Below are 27564 nucleotides of genomic sequence, written 5' to 3'. Positions count from 1 at the left end.
TTTAATGGAGTGTTTTCTTCTCTCACTGCTGTTGACACATCTCTGTGTAGTGTGGCCAAACACTGCTCAAATATGTGCCTGCATGTGTGTGTGAGCATGAGTGTGTGTGCGCACGTTACTCTGTCTCTTTGCAATGTCACAACAAAGCGGCAAGAGACGGCGGGGAAAAAAAATCAATTAAGCAACGAATAAAATAGGCGACGCCACAGTGAGTGCTGGCATTATCAGCTTTTAATATAGTGTGTGTGTGTGTGTGTGTGTGTGTGTGTGTGTGTGTGTGTGTGTGTGTGTGTGTGTGTGTGTGTGTCAGTGAAGATGATGAGCACTAATTTAATTGTCATAAAGCTCAGTGAGGAAATGGAGACAAACTTCAGTTTTTAAATCTCATTCAAGTTTCCACAGAAACTCTAGTGCATTATGTGTACCTGCATTATGTGTACCTGCTCCTTACAGTATTGAGGTGCCAGTCAATCAAAGTGCATGATGGGAAGTCATGGTTTTCATTTATTTTAGATTTTTGTTAGTTGTGTTGGAGTCTGTCTGCCTGTCTGTCTGTCTGTCTGTCTGTCTGTCTGTCTATCTATCTATCTATCTATCTATCTATCTATCTATCTATCTATCTATCTATTTATCTATCTTTCTTTCTTTTTTCTTTCTTTCATGTTACACTGAAACTTTTTTAGCCAGATGTGGTTCTTCCCCAAACTGTTACCACAAAGTTGGAGTTACCCAACTGTTTAGGATGTCTTTGGACGTCGAAGCATTAAATATCCTTTCACTTAAACTAGGAGACCCAAACCTGTTCTAGCATGACAACACCCCTGAGCACAAAGCCAGCTCCATGAGGATATGTTTTACATGGTTTGGAGTGAAGATCATAAGTAGCCTGCTAAAGAGCTCTGACTTCAACCCTACTGATCACCTTTGGAATGAATTAAAACACTGACTGCACTCCAGGCCCTCACCTCATATACATGAGTACCTGACTTACTAACACCCTTGTGGCTGAATGACCACAAATCTTTACAAGTGCACTCCAAAATCTAGTTGAACATCTTCCCAGAAGAATGGAGGTTATTCAAACAGCAAATGGGACTAAATGTGGAATCTTATGTCATGTGTCCAAACTTTTGTTTGTATAATGGATGTTGTTTGATGATTAGTTTTGACATGTTTCTTGTTGGGTTTTAATATTGATTGTGATTGATGTGATATAACTTTGGTGCCAGGCGTATTATCGTTGGAGGTTACAAACCTGGAGGTTGGAAGTTTTAGCTTGTTTATCTTGTGACATTTGGCTCCAGTGTTCTGCGTGTTTGTTTGTTGTCTCGGCACGGAAACTAAAACCAAGCTCTCGAACCATTTGGATAAAAATCTTGAACTAATCTCACCTGCCCCGGAGGCAGCCATTAAAGCAGAGTCATTAGGTCTATAAAAATTATTTGAGTCTTAATAATGCTGTTTTTACATACAAACACATACTCTCACACACTCACACACACACACACACACACACACACATACACACTGTGTCTTTAAAAGGTTGGTTGTTGGAACAAAGAAATATTTTAAGAGGTTTGTAACCTTAAGCAAAGTAAGTGTGTGCGTATGTGTGTGCATGTGTGCGTGAGTGTGTGTTGGACACTCTGTCTCACTCTGTTATTAGGTCTGCTCTGTCATTATCAGATTAGGGAGCATGTGTGTGTTTGTGTGTGTATGGGAGAGAGTTTGTGGGTATGTATGTGCATGTCAGCAGGTTTTTTTTCTTCAGTTTTATGTCTGAAACAGATTGATAATGAGTGCGTAATCCGCTTGTTTAAATTGCACACACAAACACATGGATTTGGAATGCTAATCCGAGTCAGGAATTCTGTAAAGTGGAATTGTGAAGCTGTTTGATGGTATTCAGCATATGACTGAATACAAGCTATTACCTTCTATTAGATAGCTGTACTCCTTTCTGTAGAACAGGATGTCACTTTTTACCTTTTGGTGACCTTGTCAAGCTTAGCATGTCTAGCCATTTAAGCTAGGCTAATATTAAGTAACCAAATTTTAAACTAGCTAGGTGTTTCACCGCTTTAATTAACAGGTTTGAATATAGAAAGCTGTGTTTATTAGCATACAAACAGATAGATCAGCTAGACCTTTGCTAGCAGAAATAATGCTTGTATGCTCTATCGTGTCTGTGTTTTGCCTTCTTGTTTTAAATGCAGTTAGCAAGGCGTTGCTGTTTTTTTAGCACCGCTTGCAAAGTGTGCACAATACAGAAAAATGTGGAACAAACATACATTGTGCTCTCTCCTGAACATTGTGCTGTTTTTTTTTTCTCACTGACTCAGAAAACACACACAATCCTCATTTATGTGTTGTTTCTAGAAGATGAAGTCTTTTTGTTGTTGCACATAACATAACAGGAAGTTGAGATTAGAGCAAAGGGTCAGCTATGATACTATGATACAACAGCCCTGGAGCAAGTTTATGTTCTATGTTGATGCTGTGCTCAGACACGGCAGTGTGCTTACCCTGGGGCTTGAACCCTAACCTTCAGATCAGTTACCCATAACCTGAACTGCTGAGCCACCGCTAAGCCACTACTAAGCCAACAGTTAATTAATTAGTGTGTTTGTTGTTTGCTTACAGAAACATTAATGGACACCAAATGGGCCACAACAGAGCTGGCATGGACCTCACATCCTGAGACAGGGGTAAGTGTCTAGCTGTGTATCTTTGTGTGTGTGTGTGTGTGTGTGTGTGTGTGTGTGTGTGTGTGTGTGTGTACGGGATTACACATAAGGCAGTGCTGCCTGTCACCATTTTCAGCATGAGAATGTTTTTACAGTATTAATGCTGTCTCACGCACTCTGTGTCTCTCTGCCTTTCTATGTCTCAGTGGGAGGAAGTGAGCGGCTACGATGACGCCATGAACCCAATCAGGACGTACCAGGTGTGCAACGTTCGCGAGCTGAACCAGAACAACTGGCTGCGCAGCGACTTTATTCCACGGAAGGACGTGCTGCGCGTCTATGTAGAGATGAAGTTCACCGTGCGGGACTGTAACAGCATCCCCAACATTCCTGGTTCCTGCAAAGAAACATTTAACCTATTCTACTATGAGTCCGACTCCGACTCGGCCACCTCCACCAGCCCCTTCTGGATGGAGAACCCGTACATCAAAGTGGACACCATTGCTCCGGATGAGAGCTTCTCCGAACTGGAGTCGGGACGCGTCAACACCAAGATCCGCAGCTTTGGGCCTTTGTCCAAGAGTGGATTCTATTTGGCGTTTCAGGATCTGGGAGCTTGCATGTCGCTCATCTCTGTAAGGGTGTTTTATAAAAAGTGTTCCACCACCATTGCACACTTTGCGGTGTTCCCCGAGACGGCAACGGGAGCCGAGGCGACGTCTCTAGTAATTGCCCCAGGGACATGTGTCCCCAATGCTGTGGAGCTATCTGTCCCCCTAAGGCTGTACTGTAATGGTGATGGGGAATGGATGGTTCCTGTCGGTTCCTGCACCTGCATGGCTGGATTTGAACCCGCCACTAAAGACACGCAGTGTCAAGGTATGTGAACAGCTTAACTCTTGTAATTTCCTTGCGTTTCATTCAGATGTAGGACTTCTACCTCGATTTAGGGTCATACTTTACACACTGGACCGTATTCTAACGGTGCAGTTTAATCTTTTTTCGGTCCATAACGCGTTAATACTCCTCGAGGTGTCAAGCCTGTTTTTCTGGTCTGCACCGGAGACTCAGATATTTAGCCTCAATCTGAGCGTAACGAGGGAATGAATAAGTAAACGGCAGAGAGGGGGGAAAGAGAGAGAGAAGGTGAAAAGGAAAAGAGGTCAGATGGAAATCACATAAAGGTGAACGTAAGTGCAGTGAAGTGAAAACCACGGGTACTCCAAAGGCCATTGCGAGAGACGGCCTGCAAATGATGCAGTAAAACCTTAACCCTGTCCTCCTGTTTGTTCTTCATCATTACGTGTTTATAAAAGTTCTCAGGCCCCGCCTACACATATAGGAAGTTTTTTGTTTGTTTTTTAATGCTCTGTTTGCTGACAAAAATAAGTTTTGCAGACTCATGGCACCATACCCATACCAGTGTTTCCTTGGCTGGTCTTCAAAACCTGACCTGTGTACTAAATATTTATGGCTTAATGACGTATTTAGGGAAAGTGCTAGAAATGCTAATCAGTGCTTATTGATCACGCTAGAAACAAAACTATCTAACCATTTTTGTGTTTTATATCATGTGTACATTATGCACTTTTCTTCCACTTAATGATTTTGCAAGGTTGTTACTGTTGCCATGGTAACACAACCTGTTCGTTGGCAGAAAGTGACTTTTGGTTGTTGCAATTTTGAAACTTTCGGTCTTTGGACAAATCACACTGATGCTGACAGGAAAAAGAAGTCAATGACTCTTACATGAAGCCGTGAGATTGAGAGAAGACGATGCTAAGTAGTGCACACTACATTAGGGTTAATGCAGTGAGGGGACATTAGTGTGGACTCTGCAGCTCCCTGTTTAAAACCTCATTTATTCCCTCGGAGCAGCTGAAGGTGAAATCGGCCGGAGACTGGAGCTGATAAACTCGCACTAATCAAACAGCTGGAAAGGAAACGAGGAATAAATCTGACTTTCTCACTCCCTCTCTCCTCCTCTCCTTATCTCTCTGTTGCTCTCTCATTTAACACATTAATCTTTAGTTGTGTTAACACTTGACTGAGCAACAATAACTGCAGTGAATATGAAATCTACTGGATTTTTCCCTTCTTTACTCAGTTTTTTTTCCCCACTGTCTTTTACTTTCTGCCTTTCTATCAAGATAAGATAGCCCTTTATTCGTCCCACAGTATGGAAATTTCCAAAAAAGAGGAGAAAAGGCAGAACAAATGCTGTGACTTTGATGTCCATAGTGCAGCTCACATTCCCACACATACACTTGAAAAGAAAAACACGCAGAAAGTCCAGAAAAAGTACAAAAATAAGTAAAAATGGGTCTAATTTAAACAAGAGCTGCTGCAACAGGCTGCCACTCAGGCAGCACCATCTTGGACTCTTAGTCTGTCTGTCTGCTTCTCTTGTTATATTCATTAGTGTTACTTTTTCTCACTTATCATGTCTGTTTCACTCACTCTCTTTCTTTCAAGGTATCTCTGACTGCCCATCTCTCTCTCTCTCTCTCTCTCTCTCTCTCTCTCTCTCTCTCTCTCTCTCTTTCTGTCTCGATGTATGTATGTCTGTTACTCTGTGTCCTTTTGTCTGTCTGTCTATCTGTCTGTCTACATTATTAGGTCTCTTTATTTCTGTATGTTTCTCTGACTGTCCATTTGTCTGTCTCTTTCTTTCTCTATGTCTCGTTATGTCTGTCTGTTTCACTGACTGTGTCTTTCTATCTGTCTGTCCATTTGTCTATCTCTTTCCCTCTCTCTCTTTCTCTCAGGTAGAATAAATAAAAAAAGAACTTGTGGAAAACTCTGAGCTTAGTTTCATGTGAAAAAAAAGAAAAGGCCTCATTCATTTAATTTTTATCCTCTTCAGTTATTTTTCCCATCGATCTTTTTCCCTCTGCTGTAACTCTTGAGAAATGAAAGCAGGAGGAAGTTGGAGTCAGTGAGCAGAAAGTCAGTGTGTTAACTTTTAGCCTTGAATCTGCTTGAACCTCTGATTAATGGATGAACAAACAGGAGTAGCGCTAACACTGTTAGCTTAAAGCGCTAATGGGGTTTAGGAGTTTGTGCTAATGTGTTATTCCCGTCGGGTCCGAAAGTCCGAGATCACAGACGGGGATGTGGCTCAAAATTTACACACCATTTCCAAGACACCAGTAATGTTCTTAGCCTTTAGTGCAGCCTGGTCTAGAAGCACACTATTGAGAGTTGCTTGACCTCATCACAGTATTTTTTCCCCACAAACTGTTTAATATCACAATAATATATTCTATATTCCTGGCTTGTAGATTTTATTAGTATTGGGTGCTTTGAATAATGCAAACACACAACGAATCCTGCTGGCTTTTAAGATAGCTAGAGTTTTATGCTAATTTTGGGCACTAGCTGGTTCAGGAAGAGTGTTGTGAGGTGTTTTATCGTTCATACACACGGTCTTTGTGTTGTAGGGCAGGCTGGTGTTTGTTCAGAAGTAGACATAAAGAGCACTAAAGATGAAACGCGGCTTTATCAGGAAACTCGTAAAACACTGCCACTAATAAAAAGCGCCGCTGCTTAAAAGCAAAAAAAAAAAATCACGAACAGCCAGGTTTGTGTGGACAAATGTTCTGCTGAGACATGCCATGCAACTGTCGTATACACACACACACACACACACACACACACACACACACACACACACACACACCTATACAACTGCACACAAATGCCTTTTCTTTGTATGTTAATTATGTGTGTGTGTGTGTGTGTGTGTGTGTGTGTGTGTATAGCATGCAGTCCTGGTTTGTTTAAGTGGAAGCAGGGTGAAAGCTCGTGTACCCCGTGTCCACTGAACAGTCGCTCAATTTCTTCTGCGTCGTCCAGCTGCAGCTGCAGAAACGGATTTTACAGAGCCGACAGTGACACACCTGACACCGCCTGTACCAGTGAGTATACACACACACACACACACACACACACACACACACACACACACACACACACACACACACACACACACACACATGCATACAAAGCCATGCAGTGGATTTTCATTGTGAAAGATTTATAAGTCTCATGTACTAAAACTTAATTAGCCAAGTGCTTATTTGCACACACACACACACACACACACACACACACACACACTCAAGTAGCATGAATGCGGCCATAAAACTCATAACACAATAGAGGATCAGTGCAACCCGCTGCAGCACCATACACATTCTGACACTTTGTATTCCCTGAACATATGCTCCTTTGTCTTTCTCTCTCTCTCTCTCTCTCTCTCTCTCTCTCTCTGTTTATTTATCTGTTTCTCTTTCTTCCGGTTTTTGGCCGAAAGAAAAAAAAAAGTAAAATACAAACCGAACATATCGCCTCTTTACAATTTGTGTAGCCTTGAAACTTTGTTCTCAACTTTCTCCTTTCTTTTATTCTCTCTCTGTTTTCTTTCGCTCTATACGTCTGTTTCTCTCTATGTCTGCATGTCTTTGTATGTCCATTTTTCTATACATCTGTCTCTTTTTTGGTGTCTCTTTCCTTTGTCTGTCTGTCCACCTGACTCAGTCTTTGTCTGCCTGTATTTCTTTCTTTCTCTCTCTATCTCTCTTTCTCTCTCTCTCTTTTTGTCTGCTCAGTGGGAGAGTCAAACACAGCTGATAAACAAGTGCAGGAGGGACGGAGAGATTAATTCCCCCTCTCTACAAACCAAGACATTCAGTACACACATTCAGTTTGTAGCTCAGTGTGCATGTGTGTGTGTGTGTGTGTGTGTGTGTGTGTGTGTGTTGAACTAAAGGAGTTCAGGGAAGGTCAAAGGTGACAATTAGCCTTACTTTAATCTCTGCATTTAAAGAAAGCCGCACAGCGGGATGTGTGTACAGTTCAACGTCACACACTGACACGCAGGCACGCACGTATACACGTTCATATTCACCTGTATTTAGTTAATAACTGTCATTTGACTACAGCTTAATAATAATAAGAATAATTTATTAATAATTTATAGGTGTGCCGTCTGCTCCTCGGAACGTGATCTCGAACGTGAACGAGACGTCTCTGGTGTTGGAGTGGAGCGAGCCAAAGGAAATGGGAGGCCGTGACGATCTCCTCTACAACATCATCTGTAAGAAGTGCTTGGCGGAGCTCGGCGCGTGTACACGTTGCGATGATAACGTGGACATGTCGCCGCGGCACCTGGGACTCACGGAGCGGCGTGTGGCAATCAGCAACCTGCAGGCGCATACACAGTACAGCTTCGAGATCCAGGCGGTCAACGGAGTGTCCAATAAGAGCCCGTATCCACCGCAGTACACCTCCGTCAACATCACCACCAACCAAGCTGGTGAGACAGAGAGATATGTTTGTGTCTGTCTGTCTGTCTAGCTTTCTATCTGTCCTTCAGTTATTCTCATTGTCTGTTTGTCTCTTTTAGCCTCGAAATCTCTTTCCCTGTTTGTCTCGCTGCTTTTTTTCCGTCCCTGGTTTTTTTTCCCCCTCTCTCTCTCTCTCTCTCTCTCTCTCTCTCTCTCTCTGTCTGTCCTTTAATTGTTAAATAGATAATGTCCTGGAAACATTTTGGACTGTGTCCTAAATAGCAGTTAATAAGAAATAAAAGTGTTCTTATGAGGCTTAATGTGGTTTGGGATGGAACTGCATTTGCGCTCTGAAGGCCGTTTTTTTTTTTTTTTTCTTTCTTTCTTTTTTTTCTTTTTTTTTCTGTTGCCGGGACTTTATTGCGTTTGTGTTTGAGATTATTTTTGATTGTTATTCTCATACGGGCTCTGCTGAATATTCACACAGCCAAACCGAGCCTGTAAGAAGAACAGCAAACAGAGCAGTGCTAATCTGAGGCAGTCATCTTTTACCCCCCAGGAGCATCCTGGGGTGAGGGAAGAGTCCCCACACAGAGCAGTGTCCTTAAATGGGGGAGGGGGGTAAGACAAAAAAAGAAAGACAGAAAAGAGAAGACAGAAGAGAGACATGATTAAAGATCTTGAGGATTAGACAGAGCAGGAGAAGAGAGAAAGAGTGACAGAGTGAGATAGAGAGATTGGCAATGATGATTAAGAGTGGGGTAATGACGAAAGACAATGAAATTCAGGAGATCTGAAAAGGGGAAATATGATAGAGAAGGGGATAAAGGAAAAGATAGGAAAACAAAGTAAAAAAGGAAAGTCAGTACATGTGCGAAACCCAGAGCAAAATGAACAGCAGAGAAATGACTAGAAAAGAGCTTTGTGTGTGTGTGTGTGTGTGTGTGTGTGTGTGTGTGTGTGTGTGTGTGTGTGTGTGTGTGTGTGAGAGAGAGGGGTGTGAACTGAGCTTTCCAGTTTGTCATTTGTGTCTCTTCACATGAGGGATTTTCAAAACCCATTTTCTCCAAGGAAACACACACACACACACACACACACACACACACACACACACACACACTAAGCCGTTTGACTAATCCCGAATGTGAACAGTTTGTGTGTGTGTGTGTGTGTGTGTGTGTGTACGTGTGAGTGTGTGTGTGTATGTGTACGTGCTGTTTAAAGGGCATGTGTCAGTGTTTAGAATGGATTCCTGCATTGTCATGTTAAATCTAGTGGAATCGTTTAATGATTCTAAATTATTTGAAGCTTTTCACATCTGAACTTAACACATTGGACTGAAATTTTGTTTAGTGGTCAAGTTTTTACATGATGGTTGAACTGAATTTATTTTTCATTCATCTTTTTTTTTTTTTTACATTTAGCTCCATCTGCAGTTCCCACGGTACACCTAATGGGGGCATCAGCAAGCACCATGAGCCTTTCATGGCTTCCACCCGAAAAACCGAACGGAATCATTTTGGATTATGAAATTAAGTATCATGAGAAGGTGAGGGAATCAAAAAAAAGAGGAAAGCTCAAATTTGGAACAAAGCGTCACTTTGGAAAAAAGTTTTATATAATGATTTTGTTTGTGTGTGTGTGTGTGTGTGTGTGTGTGTGTGTGTGTAGGACCAAGGAGAAGCGATCTCACACACGATGACAGCTCAGCGCAGCTCAGCACGCATTGAGGGTCTGAAGGCAGCGACGGCGTATGTTTTGCAGGTCCGAGCCAGGACGGTGGCTGGATACGGTCGCTATAGCAACCCAACCCACTTCAGCACCAACCACCAAGGTACACAGCCACATCAGCGATACATCCACATGTTCTCCACACACACATACACACACACACACACACACACACACACACACACAGGTACACACTCACAGACAAAATCGTTCTCTCTCTCTGTCTCTCTGTCTGTCTCCTCACTTGTCTCTCTCTATCTTAGCGGACCCTGAGAAGTCTATACAGGAACAGCTCCCTCTGATTGTGGGTTCTGCGACAGCAGGTCTGGTCTTCATCATTGCCGTGGTTGCCATTGCCATCGTCTGCCTCAAGTAAGTCTTCTTTCGAAGGGCCCTTGGTTTTTCACTGGTGTGGATTTTGGACATACCCAAATACTTTTGTGTGCATGTGTGTGTGAATGTCTCAAGGGAGGCCGGTCAGCTTTGTCATGTTTCCAGGAGTCTGTGCTCTGTCACACATTCAATAGTCCCCAGATGTACACTATCCAGTGTACTTTGAAAGACTTTAGGCCAGAGTAGCTGTTTGATTCTTCGAATTAACAAGTCGCTCACTCGATCGGCGCACAGAACATTCCATCGCCTAAGTAGTATCTGACAGTCTTTGCACGCTTGCCTGGGATCGTTTGAATTGCAAATGCTATGCAAATGATCAGTGGGTATTCCTGCCCTGGTTTGACAACAAAGGAATCGCATTAACATATAACTTCAACACACACACCCCTTAAACCCAGCCCAACCTCCCCACTGGGTTCTGTCCCAAACGCTACAGCTTATGTCTATTATATGTGGTGGAATGTCAGCCAGTTCAATGAATAATAAGACAGACAGACAAGTAGACAGACAGGCAGACAGAAATGCAGACAGGTTAATAATCACTGATTGCCTTTCTCACAGCAGTGAAGTGTCTTGATCCAATGCTGTGGATTTATATGGTTTATAAAGAACCCCATCATCACACTGTAATCTTTTATATCACTCTCTCACACACACACACACACACACACACACACACACACACACACACACACACACAAACTCACAGATTCTCTGTTCCCTGCACAGGAAACAGAGGAACGGCTCTGAGTCTGAGTACACTGAGAAACTACAGCAATACAGTAAGCATCTATTGATAACCTATAATAATAGCATTATTATAATTTAATAATAAAATTTATAATTTTGAAAAAAAAAAAAAAAAAATATATATATATATATATATATATATATATATATATATATATATATATATATAGTATTAATATTTGTATATATAAAATTATATACAGTAATCCCCTGTTTATCGCGGTGGTTACGTTCCAAAACCACCACCCCAAAAATGTTATATGAAAAAAAAAATTGTATACAGTACTGTACTGTATTAACATTTTTCTTCATTTTCTAATTAATAATTATATTTTTAGTAATAACTTTCATTATTTCAACATAAAACTCCCTATAAGTTTTTTGATCTATCGTGCTATCCACGAGAGACCGGGAAAATCAGCCAAACAAATTAGTTATGTGGCAAATGCAATTCCGCGATAAATTTGAACTACAGTAAAGCGGGGATTACTGTATAATGTTATTATTGATATTATCTTTTATATTATTTTATTTATTTCACATTATATACAGTATTCGAATATTATTAACCTTTTTGGGAGCGGTGGACATGTAGTTTATGCTTTTATTTGTCCCTGTTGAATCCCCTATAGTGACCTCCGGAGCGAAGATGTACATTGACCCCTTCACCTACGAGGACCCGAACGAGGCAGTGCGCGAGTTCGCGAAAGAAATAGACGTTTCCTGTGTGAAGATCGAGGAAGTCATCGGCGCAGGTAAGTCGTAACCGTCTAACGGCACATTTGAGGCTAAGTCATACATATTGACCAAACCTTTAATGCATAGCCACCTGCTAATATCCGCAGTGTAACAATTCAGCTGTTAATGACCCTCCCTGATTATATAAACTCTTTATTCCTCTGTTCCTAATTCCATTAAGTCACTGTGATACTGTTCATGACCAGGAGTGTCCCAATTCAGCTTGCAGTGACTTTGCTTCATGCTTTTCTTCACCCACCTGAATTTCACACTTTCTCTCTAGATCATACACATAAACCATCCAGCCGTCCCAGACTCCTGTCCCCTCCGCTCTGTCCGAATTCCTTTAAAGTCTAGTGCACCACTTTCCCCATTTCTTCATCCTTTTACCTCTGTTTGCTCTCCTATTTTTAGTTCAGTTATATTACTCTTCTCATGCTTCCCTCTTATACACTTACGCTCCCTACTTGTGCACTTCCTGCTCCTTTTGTGAAAACGTCCCCACTTGTGCACTACCTGCTCCCTGCTTTTTGCAATTCTTGGTCCCTACTTTTGCACTTCCTGCTCCTAGGTTCCTCATATTTAACCAATGACTCTCCCTGTCCCATCTCTGTCCTCCACTTGTTTCTCTCCCTCTCTCTCTCGCTCTCTCTCTATCCATCTCTCTCTCTCACTCTAGGGGAGTTTGGCGAAGTGTGTAGGGGTCGTCTGAAGCTCCATGGGCGAAGGGAGATAATCGTGGCCATTAAGACGCTAAAGGTGGGCTACACAGACCGCCAGAGACGGGACTTCCTGAGCGAGGCAAGCATCATGGGACAGTTCGACCATCCAAATATCATCCGGCTGGAGGGTGTGGTCACCAAGAGCCGGCCCGTCATGATCCTCACCGAGTTTATGGAAAACGGAGCGCTTGACTCATTTCTGCGGGTAACACACACTATACACACTGCATGTAGCATGTAGCAGCACTGAGTGTGTCAATCCCCTTTTGTCTCATTTTTTTATTTCAGCATATATACTTATTTCCCAGCTTCTTTATAGCCGTGTATCTGGCTCTTTCTTCCCCTGTACACTTTTTATCATAAGTCAGTTTGACTCTTTATTGATCTGTCCATCCCCCACCCTTCCTCTCTGCAGCTGAACGATGGTCAGTTTACGGTGATCCAGCTGGTGGGAATGCTGCGCGGAATTGCGAGTGGAATGAAATACCTGTGCGATATGAATTACGTTCATCGCGACCTTGCTGCCCGAAACATCCTCGTCAACAGCAACCTGGTGTGTAAAGTGTCTGACTTTGGCCTATCCCGCTTCCTGGAGGATGACCCCAATGACCCTACATACACCAGCTCTCTGGTACACACACATACACGCACACACACATCTCAGGTACAATGTCCCGTCCCTGATCACTGTGTAACTATCATTATATCTATCTAAAGGGAGGGAAAATTCCAATTCGCTGGACGGCTCCGGAAGCGATCGCATACAGGAAGTTCACCTCAGCAAGCGACGTGTGGAGCTACGGGATCGTCATGTGGGAAGTGATGTCATATGGCGAGCGGCCGTATTGGGACATGAGCAACCAAGACGTAAGTTTGCCTCTCTTTTATTCCTTTTGGATTTGGAAGAACACACGTATTCCAGCACAGTCATGTATCCCAGTGTTTCTGAGGAAAGTAACGCCAGTGTTAATGCAATGACTGTCGCCTGGTGCAGGTCATTAATGCAGTGGAACAGGATTATCGTTTGCCCCCACCCATGGACTGTCCCACGGCTCTGCACCAGTTAATGCTGGACTGCTGGGTCAAAGAGAGGAATCTCCGGCCCAAATTCTCCCAGATCGTCAACACGCTCGACAAATTAATCCGCAACGCCGCCAGTCTCAAAGTGGTGGCCAACACACCATGCGGGTAAGAAACGCATCATGCCGTCCTGTGTTCTAATTGGCTAAGAGCATAACATAGTTTAGACTATTGTTTATGTATGTCACAACAGAAAGTCGCAAAAGAAGAATCTGGTGAAAGAAAAGGCAGAGCGCTGGTAGCTTTTTTCCCCCACATTTGTTGGAATGTACCATTTTAGATCATTGGTGTTAGGGCTGCAAAATTACGGAGAATACATTTTAATGGGAATAAATGGAAATATATAGGAATTAATGGGAATAAACTGAGAATTTACTAAATTAAATGTTAGCCTATAACAGGAAATGTAACTGTAGTTCCACACAGAATAATGTAAAATACAATTTACATTTATGTTTAAAATTTCCTTTTGCAGTCAAACATCATTTTTTAAATCTGTATTAGTTTGCATGCATGTCAGCTTATGACCAAACTATTTCTTTTTGTATATGATACAGTTTTTATACATTTCCACAAATTTCTATTTAATTCCCATACATTCCCATAAATGTTCAATATATTTAAATTGGGGACTTATATTTACAAAATTCCCCAAATTAAGTTTCATGGAAAGTTTTTGGAAATTTACCAGAAAATGTCCTGCCCTTTTGCAACACTAATTGCTGTACCCTAAAAGATTGACAAGTTGTTTTCCTATTGGTTAATACTGCCAAAGTGATTCTCAAGACAATTGAATTCAAATTTTAGATGAATAAAACAGCGTTTTTTTTATAACATTTGTTGACTGGTCACATCCATGTCATGTGATTAGTCTTTTAGACTTGAACCTTGATAACCTCCTGATTCTGTCATTGCTCCATCGATTCAAACTAAACACGATTAGCATATAACGTTAGGGTATAATTTGTCTCTGTAACAAGCGTGATGTGAAATCATGAGGTCTCATAAAGCAACTGTGTCTCAATGTCACTGCATCGATCTTTTCCCTATAGCACGATGAGGGAAATCAATAGGTACTAGTCATTATATGAGGTTCCGCTGCATATTTGCTGCAAATCGCTACCTAAGCATTAGCTGCTTTAGCTGTGGTTGCTTTTGCAAAAAAAAAAAAAAAATAGCTGTTTTTGAAGGCAATGTTTCCTGTTGGTTATATTTGGCTGCAATATAAAAGGAAGTTAGGTTAAAAACAAACATGATGTCATGTGTTGGCTAAACATGAACAGAGAACTAGCCAGAGTGGTAGTGAGGTATTTAGCTACTATCTGTATATAATGTTAAATATTATAGCAAATAAAGTAATAGCTCAGTACTCAGGTGCTTTTACAGATATAACAGTTTGATCTGTTGAAATGTTTTGCATGGTTTATGAGAATTTTATTTAATTAAACACAATATATTGTTTGACTCCATAAATGTTTGCATAACTTATTAACTAGTCTCTGCTAGTCAGCTAAATATTGCTTGTTCATGCTAAGTATGGAATCCAGGCATAGCGAAGTTTAGTATAAATATAGATCTTGGTCGACTCTGATGCTCTTGTCACGTCAAATAGCGTCATGGTGATGGTATGAGGAGATTAGCAATGAGTACCAAGATAAATAAAGGTAGTGTCATGGTGAGAATGGGTTTTAATTAGCTGCTAACCAGATTGAAATGGTCCTGCAGAGAGAGACATCCTGCTGAGGGAAAGACAGACAGAGAGAGATAGAGAGAGAAAGAATACCAGTGTGAGGGGTACAGGAGAGCATTAGAGTGAAAAGTACATGAGAAAATTCGATGACAGAACAAGACAGTGAGGAGTACAGGAGAACATTAGAGGGAGGGTTGAAGGAGAACAGTACAATGAGGGTTACGGGAGAACATGCAAATCTCAGGATACCTTATTATGGTTCAACTGAGGAGCATCAAGAGTTTATTAAAGTTATTCCTTCATCTATCTGGTGAATGGGACCTCTGAATGAAGAGTGCAGTAGAACACTAGAATGAGAGTTGGAGAAAAACATTAGAGTGGGGGTTGGAGGAGAACATTCCAGTGGGGTTACAGGAGAACATTAGAATGTGAAGGTATAGGAGAAATTTCAAGTGAGGGTGACAGGAGAACATTCGAGTAAGGGTTGCAGGAGAAAATTAGAATGAGGGTTGGAGAAGAAACATTAGAGTAAATATTACAGGAGAACATTAGAATGAGGGTTACAGGAGAATATGTGAATCTCAGGATAATAACCTCAGAGTTTTTAACTGAGGAACATCAAGAGCTTATTAAAGTCATTCCTCCATCCATCTGGTGTTCTCCTGCTGAATGGGACCTCTGTGTCGCCGCTCGTAGCGTTTTTCCTTCTTTGGTTTTTAATTGTTAATTAATTGAATGCCGTCAGGAGCAGACAGGCCTCAGCGGAGCAGAGAGGCAGAACACAGGGAGCTCTTTGCTCTTGGCGTGACCTTACTGCCCTCGTCTTCATCACGCGTTATTAAAAACCCCACCGAGGCCTCGAGCTCCACACACACACGCCCGCCGAAAGCTGTACGAACCTCGGAGCAGAGTGCAGTTTAAACTCGAATTCACCTGTCTCACATATCTCACATCACGCGGTAATGATTTTGCACTGAACAAAACATCAGAACCAGAACACAGTACAACCGGGAAGAATTCCAGAACCAAACGAAAGAATACACCTGGAACAGGAGAAAAGAAAAGAACAGAACTTGGAGCCAAAAAGAACAGAACCAGAAAACCTGATAATGAGATCACATATTAAGCGAATATTAGGGGATAACTCTGTGTTTGTGTGTGTCTCTCTCTCGGTCTGCCTATGGTGTAGAGCATCTCAGCCTCTGCTGGACCGCAGTGTTCCTGATTACTCCACTTTCACCACAGTGAGCGACTGGCTGGACGCCATCAAAATGAGCCGCTACAGAGAGAACTTCCTGAACGCTGGCTTTGCCTCCTTCGACCTTGTCGCCCAAATGACATCAGAGTAAGTGAGCGTAAAACACATAGAACAAAACTGGGAAACATCTTCATAGATGATAATAAAATTAAAATATAGATGATTATTAAATTGAAGTAAGTAACAGACGGGCATATAGACAAAGAGTCAGACAAATATAGAGTCACAGACAGACAGACAATGATGTCAGAGTATGGAATTCATTGCACTCACAGGAAGTAAAACCAGGTGTATATAAAGAGGGAAGGAGGGAACAGTAGAACAATAACTACAACCGGAAAGAAAAATCCACTCGGCTCCAAAGGGACAAGCCCAAAGACGTGACAAACAGGACAGACTTGTCATTAAGACATAGTTAAACATCATGAACAAACAGGCAGAGAGAGAAAACACACTAAACACCCACAAATGAGATACAGCTGAGAGCGAAATTCAGGACTGAAATAATTATCATCTGATTCCGCACACAGACGACCTGAGCGATTTTACATACTCACCCTGTTAACTGCCCTATGGCTCCATCCCAAACGCTACACATCCTCTAAAAGCCGATTTTATATTTCACTGCTACTGTACAGCCATTATAGTTTAAATACAGTGTCCCGAATCACACGCGCTTGCGCACTTACGCGTATCATCTAACCTCAGAGACACCGCAAACGGCTAAAGAGCAATTAAAGGTCACGGCCGGTAGCTGACGAAAATGAGCGGGGTCGTTTAAGATCAACAAACGATTACTGCCGATAATAACGCGCATTAATCACACATTAATCACAAACGCATTTATTTAAAAGACTCATTTGTATCAATCTGGCAACTGGACAGGTGGAGCTCTGCTGCTAATTCCACTAATGATCACCATTTATAACCTTTTCTCCACTGCTGCCAGGACACACACACACACACACACACACACACACACACACACACACACACACACACACACACACATTTATTTCTAGCCAGGGACAATTTGACATCATTATTCAATAATATAATTAAAATGCTAAAACTAAATTATTAATGTATTTTTGTATTTTTATGTATAAAAGTTATAATTTATAAACTGTATTAATGTATTTTGTGTTTATTAATACATATATATGCATTTCTATTTTGTATTTTTCACATTTCTTAGATGATATATTTTCACATAATAAATAATAATGATGAAGATAATCATAATAATAGTAATAATAATAATAAATATATTAAATACTATAATATTTATATAAAAATACAATAAAATATTAGCTAATCATAAACATTAGTAGTAGCAATAGTAGTGCCATTATTATAATTATATTATAATAATAATAATTATATATTATATCTTGAGATATCAGTATACTTCATTTATTTTTATAATAATTTCCACCATATATTATTATCATTATTATTATTATTATTGTTATAACTGTACAGATTGGAGTGTAGCTTGAGACAGCAGTATCATGTATTTATTTTTATAATTATGTATTAAACTCATGATATCACACCACAGACATTCATGTAGCAGCTCCATGTGTCTAGGTAACGTGAAATATTTTTAGTTCCTCTAATAAAACCAATTGACCTGAATCTGGAACGAGCGGCAGTTGTGTAGGTTTAAACTCCATATTAACCGACTGAAAGCCCCGCTCCTTTAGCCCCTCACTTCCTGTCATGATAAAGTTGAAAGTGTTTTAATGTCATTCATGTGAATTTGAATGCATTATTGTGCGTTCCACTTATATTGCACTTATCTATGGGTAAGATTAGTTCTAAAACGTATTAATCTAAAGGTAAACATAAGTGACGTTGAAGTGAGTCTGTGGTATTGCCATTTCCCTCTCAAAAGTGTGTGTATTAAACACAAGATATAAAGCTTCTACTTCCTTTCTGCCAGGTAAATAAACTAACCAGAGACAAGGACAGTTTAAGTGTGTGTGTGTGTGTGTGTGTGTGTGTGTGTGTGTGTGTGTGTGTGTGTGTGTGTGTGTGGTTTTACCTGTTTGCGGTGTTGAATGAACAAACAGATTAGATTACACAGGAAGCAGGTGGAGTTTTTTTACTTTCCTTTGGATAATCTAATAACCAATTCATCACCACACTACACACTCACTACCACACACACACACACACACACACACACACACACACACACACACACACACATTACTCTCTTTTCTGTACTACAGTGCAAACACACACACACACTCACACACACAGACACACACACACACACACACACACACACACACACACACACACACACACACACACACACACACACACACACACACACACCTACACATACGCTATTCTCTTTTTTCAGTACCATAGTGCAAAGGGTGTGTGTGTGTGTGTGTGTGTGTGTGTGTGTGTGTGTGTGTGTGTGTGTGTGTGTGTGTGTGAGAAATAGCAGCTGGTCAACAGAGCTAAACGAAGTGAGTAATTATTAACCAAAACTGTCTGAACTTGGCTCATATACCCACTTCAATCACCCCACCACCCCCGCAATGCTTACTTACACACACACACACACACACACACACACACACACACACACACACTCATCTTTCTCACCGAGTTTTGTTTGCTTAACCTTAAAACTGTATTTCACCTGTCATTGTTCACACACTCACCAACCTTCAAACAAAAATGTCCCTGAGGTTGTATTTCATTGTGATAAATAACATTACAAGTTCAAAAGAAAGAAAGAAAGAAAGAAAGAAAGAAAGAAAGAAAGAAAGAAAGAGAGACATATAGACGAAGTATAAAAAGCATTAAAGAGAAACTAAATAAATTATGATTGATTGGTTGATTTAATGGCTAAAAACTAAAGCAAAAAGAAAAGGAGAGGAAAAATAAAGGAAATAAAAACAAAAAGGGAGAAAGCCAAAGAAAAAAAGTGATTAAAATAAGTTAGAGTGGAGCTGAAGCTGCTGATTTGTCAGCGAATGTATCATCATTTTCTGTCTGTTTGTTTTAGTGAAATGTTTTACACTTTAATATAAACCTGTTAAAGCTAATTGTTGTGCGTGTGCATGTGTGTGTGTGTGCAGGGATCTGTTGAGGATAGGTGTGACACTCGCTGGCCACCAGAAGAAAATCCTCAGCAGCATTCAGGACATGAGACTGCAGATGAACCAAACGCTACCTGTGCAGGTGTGAGACAGGAAAAAGGGGGCAGGGCTACATCCAGAGCTTACCAGTGAGAGCACAGAATCCCCTGGCTGCCTGACCAATCAAAACAAAAAAACACAAAAAACAAAGGAAAAAAAAAAAACTCAGCTCAAGGTGCCTCATAACTGTCCCTGTGTCTGAAACCCTGCCCTACTCCCTATTCTCTTGACACGCCACGGTGCATTATGGGTAACCTGCCTTCCTGCCTTTGGACCCTCCGGACACTCACCTTTCACAGTACATTGTGGGATTTTTGAGCGCACATGATGATGCCCTCAACAACAGGAAGAGGACTGCAGAGTGGCCTACTTCCCAAATAATGCCCTATGTAGTGAATAGGGTGTGATTTCAGACGTACACGTTCTCTACTTTTACAATTCTTTTATAGTTTGTTTTTATTTCGAATAAAAAGACTCCAGTCTGCATGTGGTTTTAATTAGGTTTTTCTTTTGCTTTTTGCGAAACGGTCAGGTGGGACACGTCCCCTTTTTTCCGAGCCGTGTCACTTCTTTTGTGTGATGGACACTAAAGATGGAGAAGAAGAAGACATAAATGAACTTCACTCGCTCTGAACTCTGAACAGACAAAACCGGACGAGGAAAAAAAAAAACTTCCATCCATCTAGTGCTATATGACATGTTTTATTATATGTGTGCGTGTGCGTGTGTGTGCGTGTGTGTGCTCATCTTCATATTGAAGGTGCTTTATCGGGAGAGACAACACATGCCCCAGAGGCCCCTTTTTTCCTACCTTTAAATAAACCATTTTATGCCATATTTTAATTTCACTTTCTGTTCTAATGCATTTTCTCTTTTGTTTATTCTATCAATATAATAATTCTAATAATTTCCCAGAATGCATTTCAGGCTAAACTAAGTTTAGGAATAAAACACAGATTCAACTTTTTATTACATTATTTTCCAAAATGGCTGCCATCAGTGAGCAGTTCCAATAAAACCATACTCTGAGGCGTGGCCTTGTCTGTAACCCGTGTATGTGTGTGAGAGAGAGAGTGTGTGTGTGTGTGTGTGTGTGTGTGTGTGTGTGTGTGTGTGTGTTAGTAACTAAATATGCACATGAATACTGTACATTACTGCTTTAGCTCCACAGTTGGCGAATAAAAACCCGCATGTGATGAAAAGCAATTATATTTCAATCAGCTGTAACCCGTGGACGATTAATAACAACGTTTCTTTTTCTCTCTTTTTTTATTTGTAAAAGAAATAGCATTGTTTTTTATTATAAATATGAATATATGCATATATGTTCTAAATATGATCTGTGCATATGCATTATGGATATGATGAGATATGCATATTAGATGATTCTAATATTATACACATTCTAGAGACTGGTAGTAAAAGTCCCCTTTTGGTTTTCCCTTGCGTCTTTCATGGAACTTCCACCCGCTTCACCAGCTTTGAACCTCACGCTATTTATTTCCTTTAGTTGTTTTTTTCCGAAATCATCGCTCGCAGACGAAGGATGGATCACCCACATAAAAAAAGGAGAACTCGGACCCTCATAATGATCTTATACTCATTTAGAAATCCAACCCTGTAATGTTGTTGTTCTAAACAGCCTGTTCATGTTTTGTAACAGAAAAAAACATTAAGATAAAAGAAAGAACCTGAAATTAAAGAATTGTGTGCTTTGGTTTTGGTGATGAAACAAGAAAGAAATGTTATGACAATTTCCAAAGAACTGAATAATTACTTTATTTAAATATATGACTTTATTTCTATTTAAATAGTCAATTTATTTATACATTTTCAGTCCAAAATCACACACACACAAACACACACACACACACTCACACATGAGTGAGGTCAGTTAAAAAAAAAAGTCTGTAGTATACATCTCTCTCTCTCGCTTTCTCTCTCTTTTATCTCTTACTCTGTTTCTTTCTCTTTGCGTGTTTTGCTTACTGTAGTTTTATTGCTCCTCTGACTTTTTTCTTTCTCTGTCTGTCTCTCATACTGTATTTTTTTACATCTTTCTTCTTTCCTTCTTTCTGCCTCTATCTCTTTGATTCTTTCTCTCTCTCTCTCTCTCTCTCTCTCTCTCTCTCTCTCTCTCTCCCTCCCTCTCTCTCTCTCACACACACATCCAATTAAAAGGATTTTTCTGTGTGTGGTGTGTGTGTTCATGCGCTGTTTCCTTTCTGTGCTTGGTGAAGCCTCAGAAGATTAGGTGTGTGTGTGTGTGTGTGTGTGTGTGTGTGTGTGTGTGAGAGTGAGAGAGAGAGAGAGAGAGAGAGAGAGAGATAGACAGATGAAAAGACAGAGAGATTGAGAAGAAGCTAAATCTGCACGAATTTCTTGGTCTCTGTGTGATTTGGGACATGTCCACAGTGATGATGATAATGATGGCGGTGTCTGTGATTTGGGACATGCCCAGAGTGGTGGTGATGATTAGGATGATGATGATGATCTCTGTGTAATTTGGGACATGTCCACAATGATGATGATGATGATGATGATGATGATGATGATGGTGGTGGTGTCTGTGATTTGGGACATGCTCACAGTGGTGGTGATGATGATAATGGTGTCTGTGATTTGGGACATGTCCACAATGATGATGATGATGAAGATGATGACAGTGTCTGTGTAATTTTGTGTTTGATTTTGCGGTTTTGGTTCCATTCTCACGCACACGTATTGTGCTGCCCTCCTCTCATTGGCTGAGCTGTATTTAGGCATGGCCTGGCAGAAGATTTTTACATTCACATTATATTTTGATTATAAGGAGTGATGAGATTCTTCCTTTCTGTTTCTGATTTTCATTTTTTAGCAGTTTCTTTTTAGGAAGAGAGAGAGAGAGACAATGAAAGTGAAAGAAAAGGAAACAATGAGAAAGAGAGAGGGGTTGTGTGTTGTCTCTTTCTGTTTGTTCTCGTCTTTTATTCCCTAAAGACCCTTATTCCCTCCTCCCTCAATCCCTCTCTTCTTCCTCGTCCCCCTTGTCCTTAGCTGTAATCCTGTTCTGTCTCACCCCCGGCAGTTGGCTAATTGGCTGTGCATCTGTGCAGTGAGACAGAAGCTGACATCAGACAGTGTAGCACTAGTGTAGCTTCCAAACTGTCCGACATGCTAACTCTACACACACACACACACACACACACACACACACACACACACACACACACACACACACACATGTACGCAGCATCTAACTGATTACTCTTCAGGGGTGTGTTATCCTTAAAAAAAACAAGGAAATTAAACAGGCAAATCTGTGTCATAAACTAATTGCTCCTCTACTGTCTAACACTGTCTGTTTAACTAGTTTTCTTTCTCTCTCTCTCTCTCTCTCTCTCTCTCTAAATGTCTGTCTTTCATAGTGTCTCACCTGCCTCTTTCTAATTGACCTGTCCTTCTGTCCATTCAGCTCTAGTTATCATTCTCTCTCTCTCTCTCTCTCTCTCTCTCTCTCTCTCATGTCTCTTGTCTCTTTCTAGACATGTGATTTATCACCCAGCGTCTCTCTAGGTATCTGTATTCTGTCTATCTGTCTAAATCTTTTAGTCTTTTTCATTGAACCGATAAAAGTTTCTTTATAACTTCTTTATGGAGATTTCAGTCGTTTTTGGTTGTAACACACATGCACGCACGCACCATCCCCCTGGGGGTAAATGTGCACCCCGCATTGCCCCTACATAAAGACGGATTATCTCATTCCAAACCCCCAAAATATTCTGCCTCACCGTCTCCGTCCCAAACGTCCTCTTTAGAACAAACCGGCCTTTGTTGAGATCTGGATTGCAGCTGCATAACTGCTGCTGGATTAGTGATTACACACACACACACACACACACACACACACACACACACACACACACACACAGATCCAGTCAAGCGACTGAACACTGGCCAGCTTGGATATTAATGCTAATGGTTGTACAGTAACACATGCACATGGTTTTCCTTTCAATTCCTTTATAGTCAATCGTTAGCATGAATGCTAGTTAAATATCTGCAAATTAGCAAAAGAATGTATGAAAGAGTGTGTATTTAACATACTTAATGACCTTCTGAATCATGCTGGGCTGCGAAGGCTATTCAAAAATAGTCTAAACATGCCAAAGAAAATAAAATATTTGCTGTTTGCTCTTATACACATGCAAAATATCATGCAAGATGAACCTACACCAATCAAACATTCGATACATAAGTACAAGTGGAAATAAATGAACAAAATTAAATAATTAATGAACAAAACCTAGGTGAAAAATCATTGCTAGGTAAGGTACTAAACAATTAGGACAGCTGATTTAAACAAGCTAGCCATCTTGAAATTATCACTATCTTATTAAGTGTCATGCTGAACAGTGCCAAATACAAAATGCTAAACTTTAATCATCAGCCAAATTACTGTAACCATGTTATGTAGCATGCGAATCAGGAGCATTTCTGAGCACACACACACTCTGATTTAGCATGCTAAACAATCTGGATTAGCGTGAAGTGATCTGCTGAGGCAATTTCTGAGTTCAAAGAAGGAATTCTGCACTTCACTACGTTAAGCTATGCTGCAATGATCTACGCTATGCTAAGCTTCCTGTGGGACAGCAGGGCAGACAGACAGGTTTCAAGTCAGTGAGACAGATGGGATTAATAGGAGAACGGCGCTGTGCTTTTAAGGTCTCTGTGCAATGGCCTTAAAAAAACATAAGCTCACTTTGAACAGCTTCATACAGCAGTGTCGGCACTTTATTTACCTCACTTATATAATTACAGTTTCTAATACATTAAAAACACGTGATTTGAAATATATTAAATATGCACTAATATATAAAATATACACATATGACCATGGCAAGCATGGGAAAGAAACTAAGAGAGGACAGGTTTTCATCACCCTTTTTATGAGAAAAAAAGTTATATTCTTTTCTTCTTTCAGCTGCTCCCATTAGGGTCGTCACATCGGCTCATCCGTCTCCATACTATTCTGTCCTCTACATCTACATTTTTAAACCAGCTACCTGCATGTCTTCATTTACCACATCCACCCTGTGTCCCTTCCTTTGCACATGTCCAAACCATATTAATCAGGCCTCTCTCACTTTGTCCCCAAAATGTCCTATATGCGCTGTCCCTTTAAAAAAAATTGTTTCTAATCCTGTTCATCCTCATCACTCCCAATGAAAATCTCAGATTCTTCAGCTCTGCTACCTTCAGCTCCACCTCCTGTCTTTTAGTCAATGCCACTGTCTCTAAATCATACAATGTAGCAGGTCTCAACACAGTCCTATAAACTTTCCCTTTCACACTCTTCTATCACAAATCACTCCTGCAACTTTTCTCCACGCACTCCACCCTGCCTGCACTCTTTTCTTCACTTCTCTATCACACTCTCCATTACTTTGCACTGTTGACCCCAGGTACCTGAACTCCTCCACCTTCTCCACCTCTTCTCCCTGCAACCGCACCACTCCACTGCCCTCCCTCTCATTCACACACATGTAATCTGTCTTACTCCTACTGACTTTCATTGCCCTTCTCTCCAGCATGTACCTCCACCTCTCCAGGCTTTTCTCAACCTGCTCCCTGTTCACCACAAATCACAATGTCATCTGCAAACATCATAGTCCATGGAGACTCCTGTCTGACATTGCCCATCAACTTGTCCATCACCACTGCAAACAGGAAAAGGCTCAGAGCCAATCCTTGATGCAATCAAACCTCCACCTTCAACCAGTCCGTTGTTCCTACTGCACACTTTACTGCTGTCACACTGTCCTCATACATGCCCTGCACCGCCCTCACATACTTCTCTGACACACCAGACTTCCTCATACAATGCCACAACCTCTCTTTAGGCACCCTGTTGTACGCTTTCTCCAAATCCACAAACACACAATGCAGCTGCTTCTAACCTTCCCTATTCTTCTCCGTCAACATTCTTAAAGCAAATAATGAGTCCGTAGTGCTCTTCCTCAGCACGAAACCAAACTGTTGCACACAGATGATCACCTCTTCTCTCAGCCTGGCTTCCACTACTCTTTCCCACATCTTTATGGTGTGACTGATCAACTTTATTCCCCTGTAGTTACTGCTGGTCTGCACATCACTTATTCTTAAAAGCCGGTACCAGCACACTCCTTCTCCATTCTTCAGGCATCCTCTATGCCTTTTTTAGCTTTTGCTGCATGCCTCTTTACCTAATACTTTTCTCATCTCTCTACCAACCCTATTCTGTTTTGCCAACCTCTTTCTCCTTATGCTTCACTGCACTTCCTCATTCCACCACCATGTCTCTTTGTCTTCCTTTCTATTTTCAGATGTCACACCAAGTACCTTTCTAGCTGTCTCCCTTATCACTTCTGCAGTAGTTGAGCACATCATCCAGCACCTCTTCACCACCACCGAGCCCCTCTCTGACCTCTTCCCTGAATCTCACACTACACTTTTCCTCCTTCAGTTTCCACCATCTTATTCTTCTTTCAGTCCTCACCCTAATCCTCTTCTTCTTCACCTCCAAAACCATCCTACAGACCACCATCTGATGCTGTCCAGCTACACTGTCCCCTGCCAACACCTTATAGTCTCCAATCTACTTCAGGTTGCATCTCCTACGTAAAACATAGTCCACCTGTGTGCACCTTCCTCTACTCTAATGTGTCACCCTATGATCCTCCTTCTTCTTAAAATAAGTGTTCACCACTGCCATTTCCATCCTTTTAGCAAAATCGACCACCATCTGCCCTTCCACATTCCTCTCCTTAAGGCCATACCTACCCATCACCTCCTTATCACGTCTGACCCAATCACTAATCTTTCTTTCCTAGGTACACTCTCCACCACTTCATCTAACTCACTCCAGAATTTTTTGTTCTCCTCCATCTCACAACCCACTTGTGGAGCATATACACTGATGACATTTATCATCACCCCTTCAACTTCCAGCTTCACGTTCATCACCCTATCAGAAACTCTTTTCACGTCCACTACACTCTTACTGTATTCTTTCTTTAGGATCCCCTTACATTATTTCTCTTTCCATCCACCCCATGATAGAACATTTAAAAAACCCCTCCAATGTTCCTGGCCTTACTCTAACAACGTATATCTAACATATATACCTTTCAATGCTCCATCATATCAGCTACCTCTCTTCCATTACCAGTCATAGTACCAACATTTAAAGTACCAACCCTAACCTCCTACACTTCTCCCTTCCCTGCTGTCTCTGTAGACATCTTCCTCCTCTCCTTCTCTTCTGCTAGTAAGGTAGTAAACACTGAGGCTAGCTTAAACAGACTTAAAAAAGGATGGCTAATAATAATAAAAAAAAACCATACTAATAAAGCTAATAACATTTGCTATGATGCTGACCAGTGTCAAATACAAAATGCTACATTTTAATCATTAACCAAAATTTTGTGCTGAGTTAGCAGATCTTCCATTCCAATTCATGTAAGCCACCCATGCCTTATGCTGGAACAGGTTTGGGTCTCCTGGTTCAAGTGAAGGGAAATGCAATGGCTACTGTGATGCTAGTGCATTCAAAAACATCTTATACAACTGTGTGCCTCTTTCTGTGTGGTAACAGTTTGGGGAAGAACCACATATGGCTGGAAATATCAGGTGTCTAGAAGCAACAATTTGTAGAGAGTAATAAATAGATGGGTGGATGGATGGATGAATGGATGGATGGATGAATGGTTGGAGGGATGTTGACAGACATATATGTACACACAGGCAGAGAGAGAGGATGAGTGTTTGAGTGAGTGTGATTAGTGATGTAAGGTGTGAAGGACAGAGCAGGACACTGACAGATGGAGAGATGTGAGTGATGTCTAGAGAGATCACAGGACAAAAAACACAAGGTACAGAAGCTCAGTGTCGCTCCGGGTTTAACTTCCTTCTCTCGGCATCCACCACTACACACTCCACCGCACCAAATACACAGTCACCATGCTTTAAAACTTTTTTAAACATGGTAAATTCTCTCTGCTTATCATACTGACGATTCTAAGCCTGCTGTTTGT

At 41.0% G+C, this 27564-nt stretch overlaps 1 protein-coding gene across 4 annotated transcripts in view; it reads left to right on the top strand.

Annotated features, from left to right (window-relative positions):
* The window catches only part of LOC124391064 (ephrin type-B receptor 3-like), a 40613-nt gene extending 19404 nt beyond the window's left edge, over window positions 1-21209 (top strand). The window contains exons 2-16 of one of the 4 annotated variants that reach the window (XM_046857379.1): window positions 2644-2708; window positions 2894-3566; window positions 6452-6607; window positions 7672-8007; window positions 9403-9527; window positions 9650-9812; window positions 9973-10081; window positions 10832-10884; window positions 11485-11607; window positions 12270-12517; window positions 12728-12943; window positions 13030-13179; window positions 13307-13500; window positions 16272-16427; window positions 19448-21209. In XM_046857379.1, coding sequence (XP_046713335.1) covers window positions 2644-2708; window positions 2894-3566; window positions 6452-6607; window positions 7672-8007; window positions 9403-9527; window positions 9650-9812; window positions 9973-10081; window positions 10832-10884; window positions 11485-11607; window positions 12270-12517; window positions 12728-12943; window positions 13030-13179; window positions 13307-13500; window positions 16272-16427; window positions 19448-19556 — 2876 coding nt within the window. In that variant the 3' untranslated portion in view covers window positions 19557-21209. Of the gene's footprint in view, window positions 1-2643; window positions 2709-2893; window positions 3567-6451; window positions 6608-7671; window positions 8008-9402; window positions 9528-9649; window positions 9813-9972; window positions 10082-10831; window positions 10885-11472; window positions 11608-12269; window positions 12518-12727; window positions 12944-13029; window positions 13180-13306; window positions 13501-16271; window positions 16428-19447 lie in introns of all 4 variants that reach the window. The other 3 variants (XM_046857377.1, XM_046857381.1, XM_046857380.1) reach the window with 3 other exon arrangements.
* The last annotated feature ends 6355 nt before the right edge of the window (window positions 21210-27564 follow it).

Source organism: Silurus meridionalis, chromosome 9 (genome assembly GCF_014805685.1).
Source record: "Silurus meridionalis isolate SWU-2019-XX chromosome 9, ASM1480568v1, whole genome shotgun sequence".
In the NCBI taxonomy this organism is placed as follows: domain Eukaryota; kingdom Metazoa; phylum Chordata; class Actinopteri; order Siluriformes; family Siluridae; genus Silurus; species Silurus meridionalis.
This window is presented reverse-complemented; position numbering and strand designations above follow the sequence as displayed.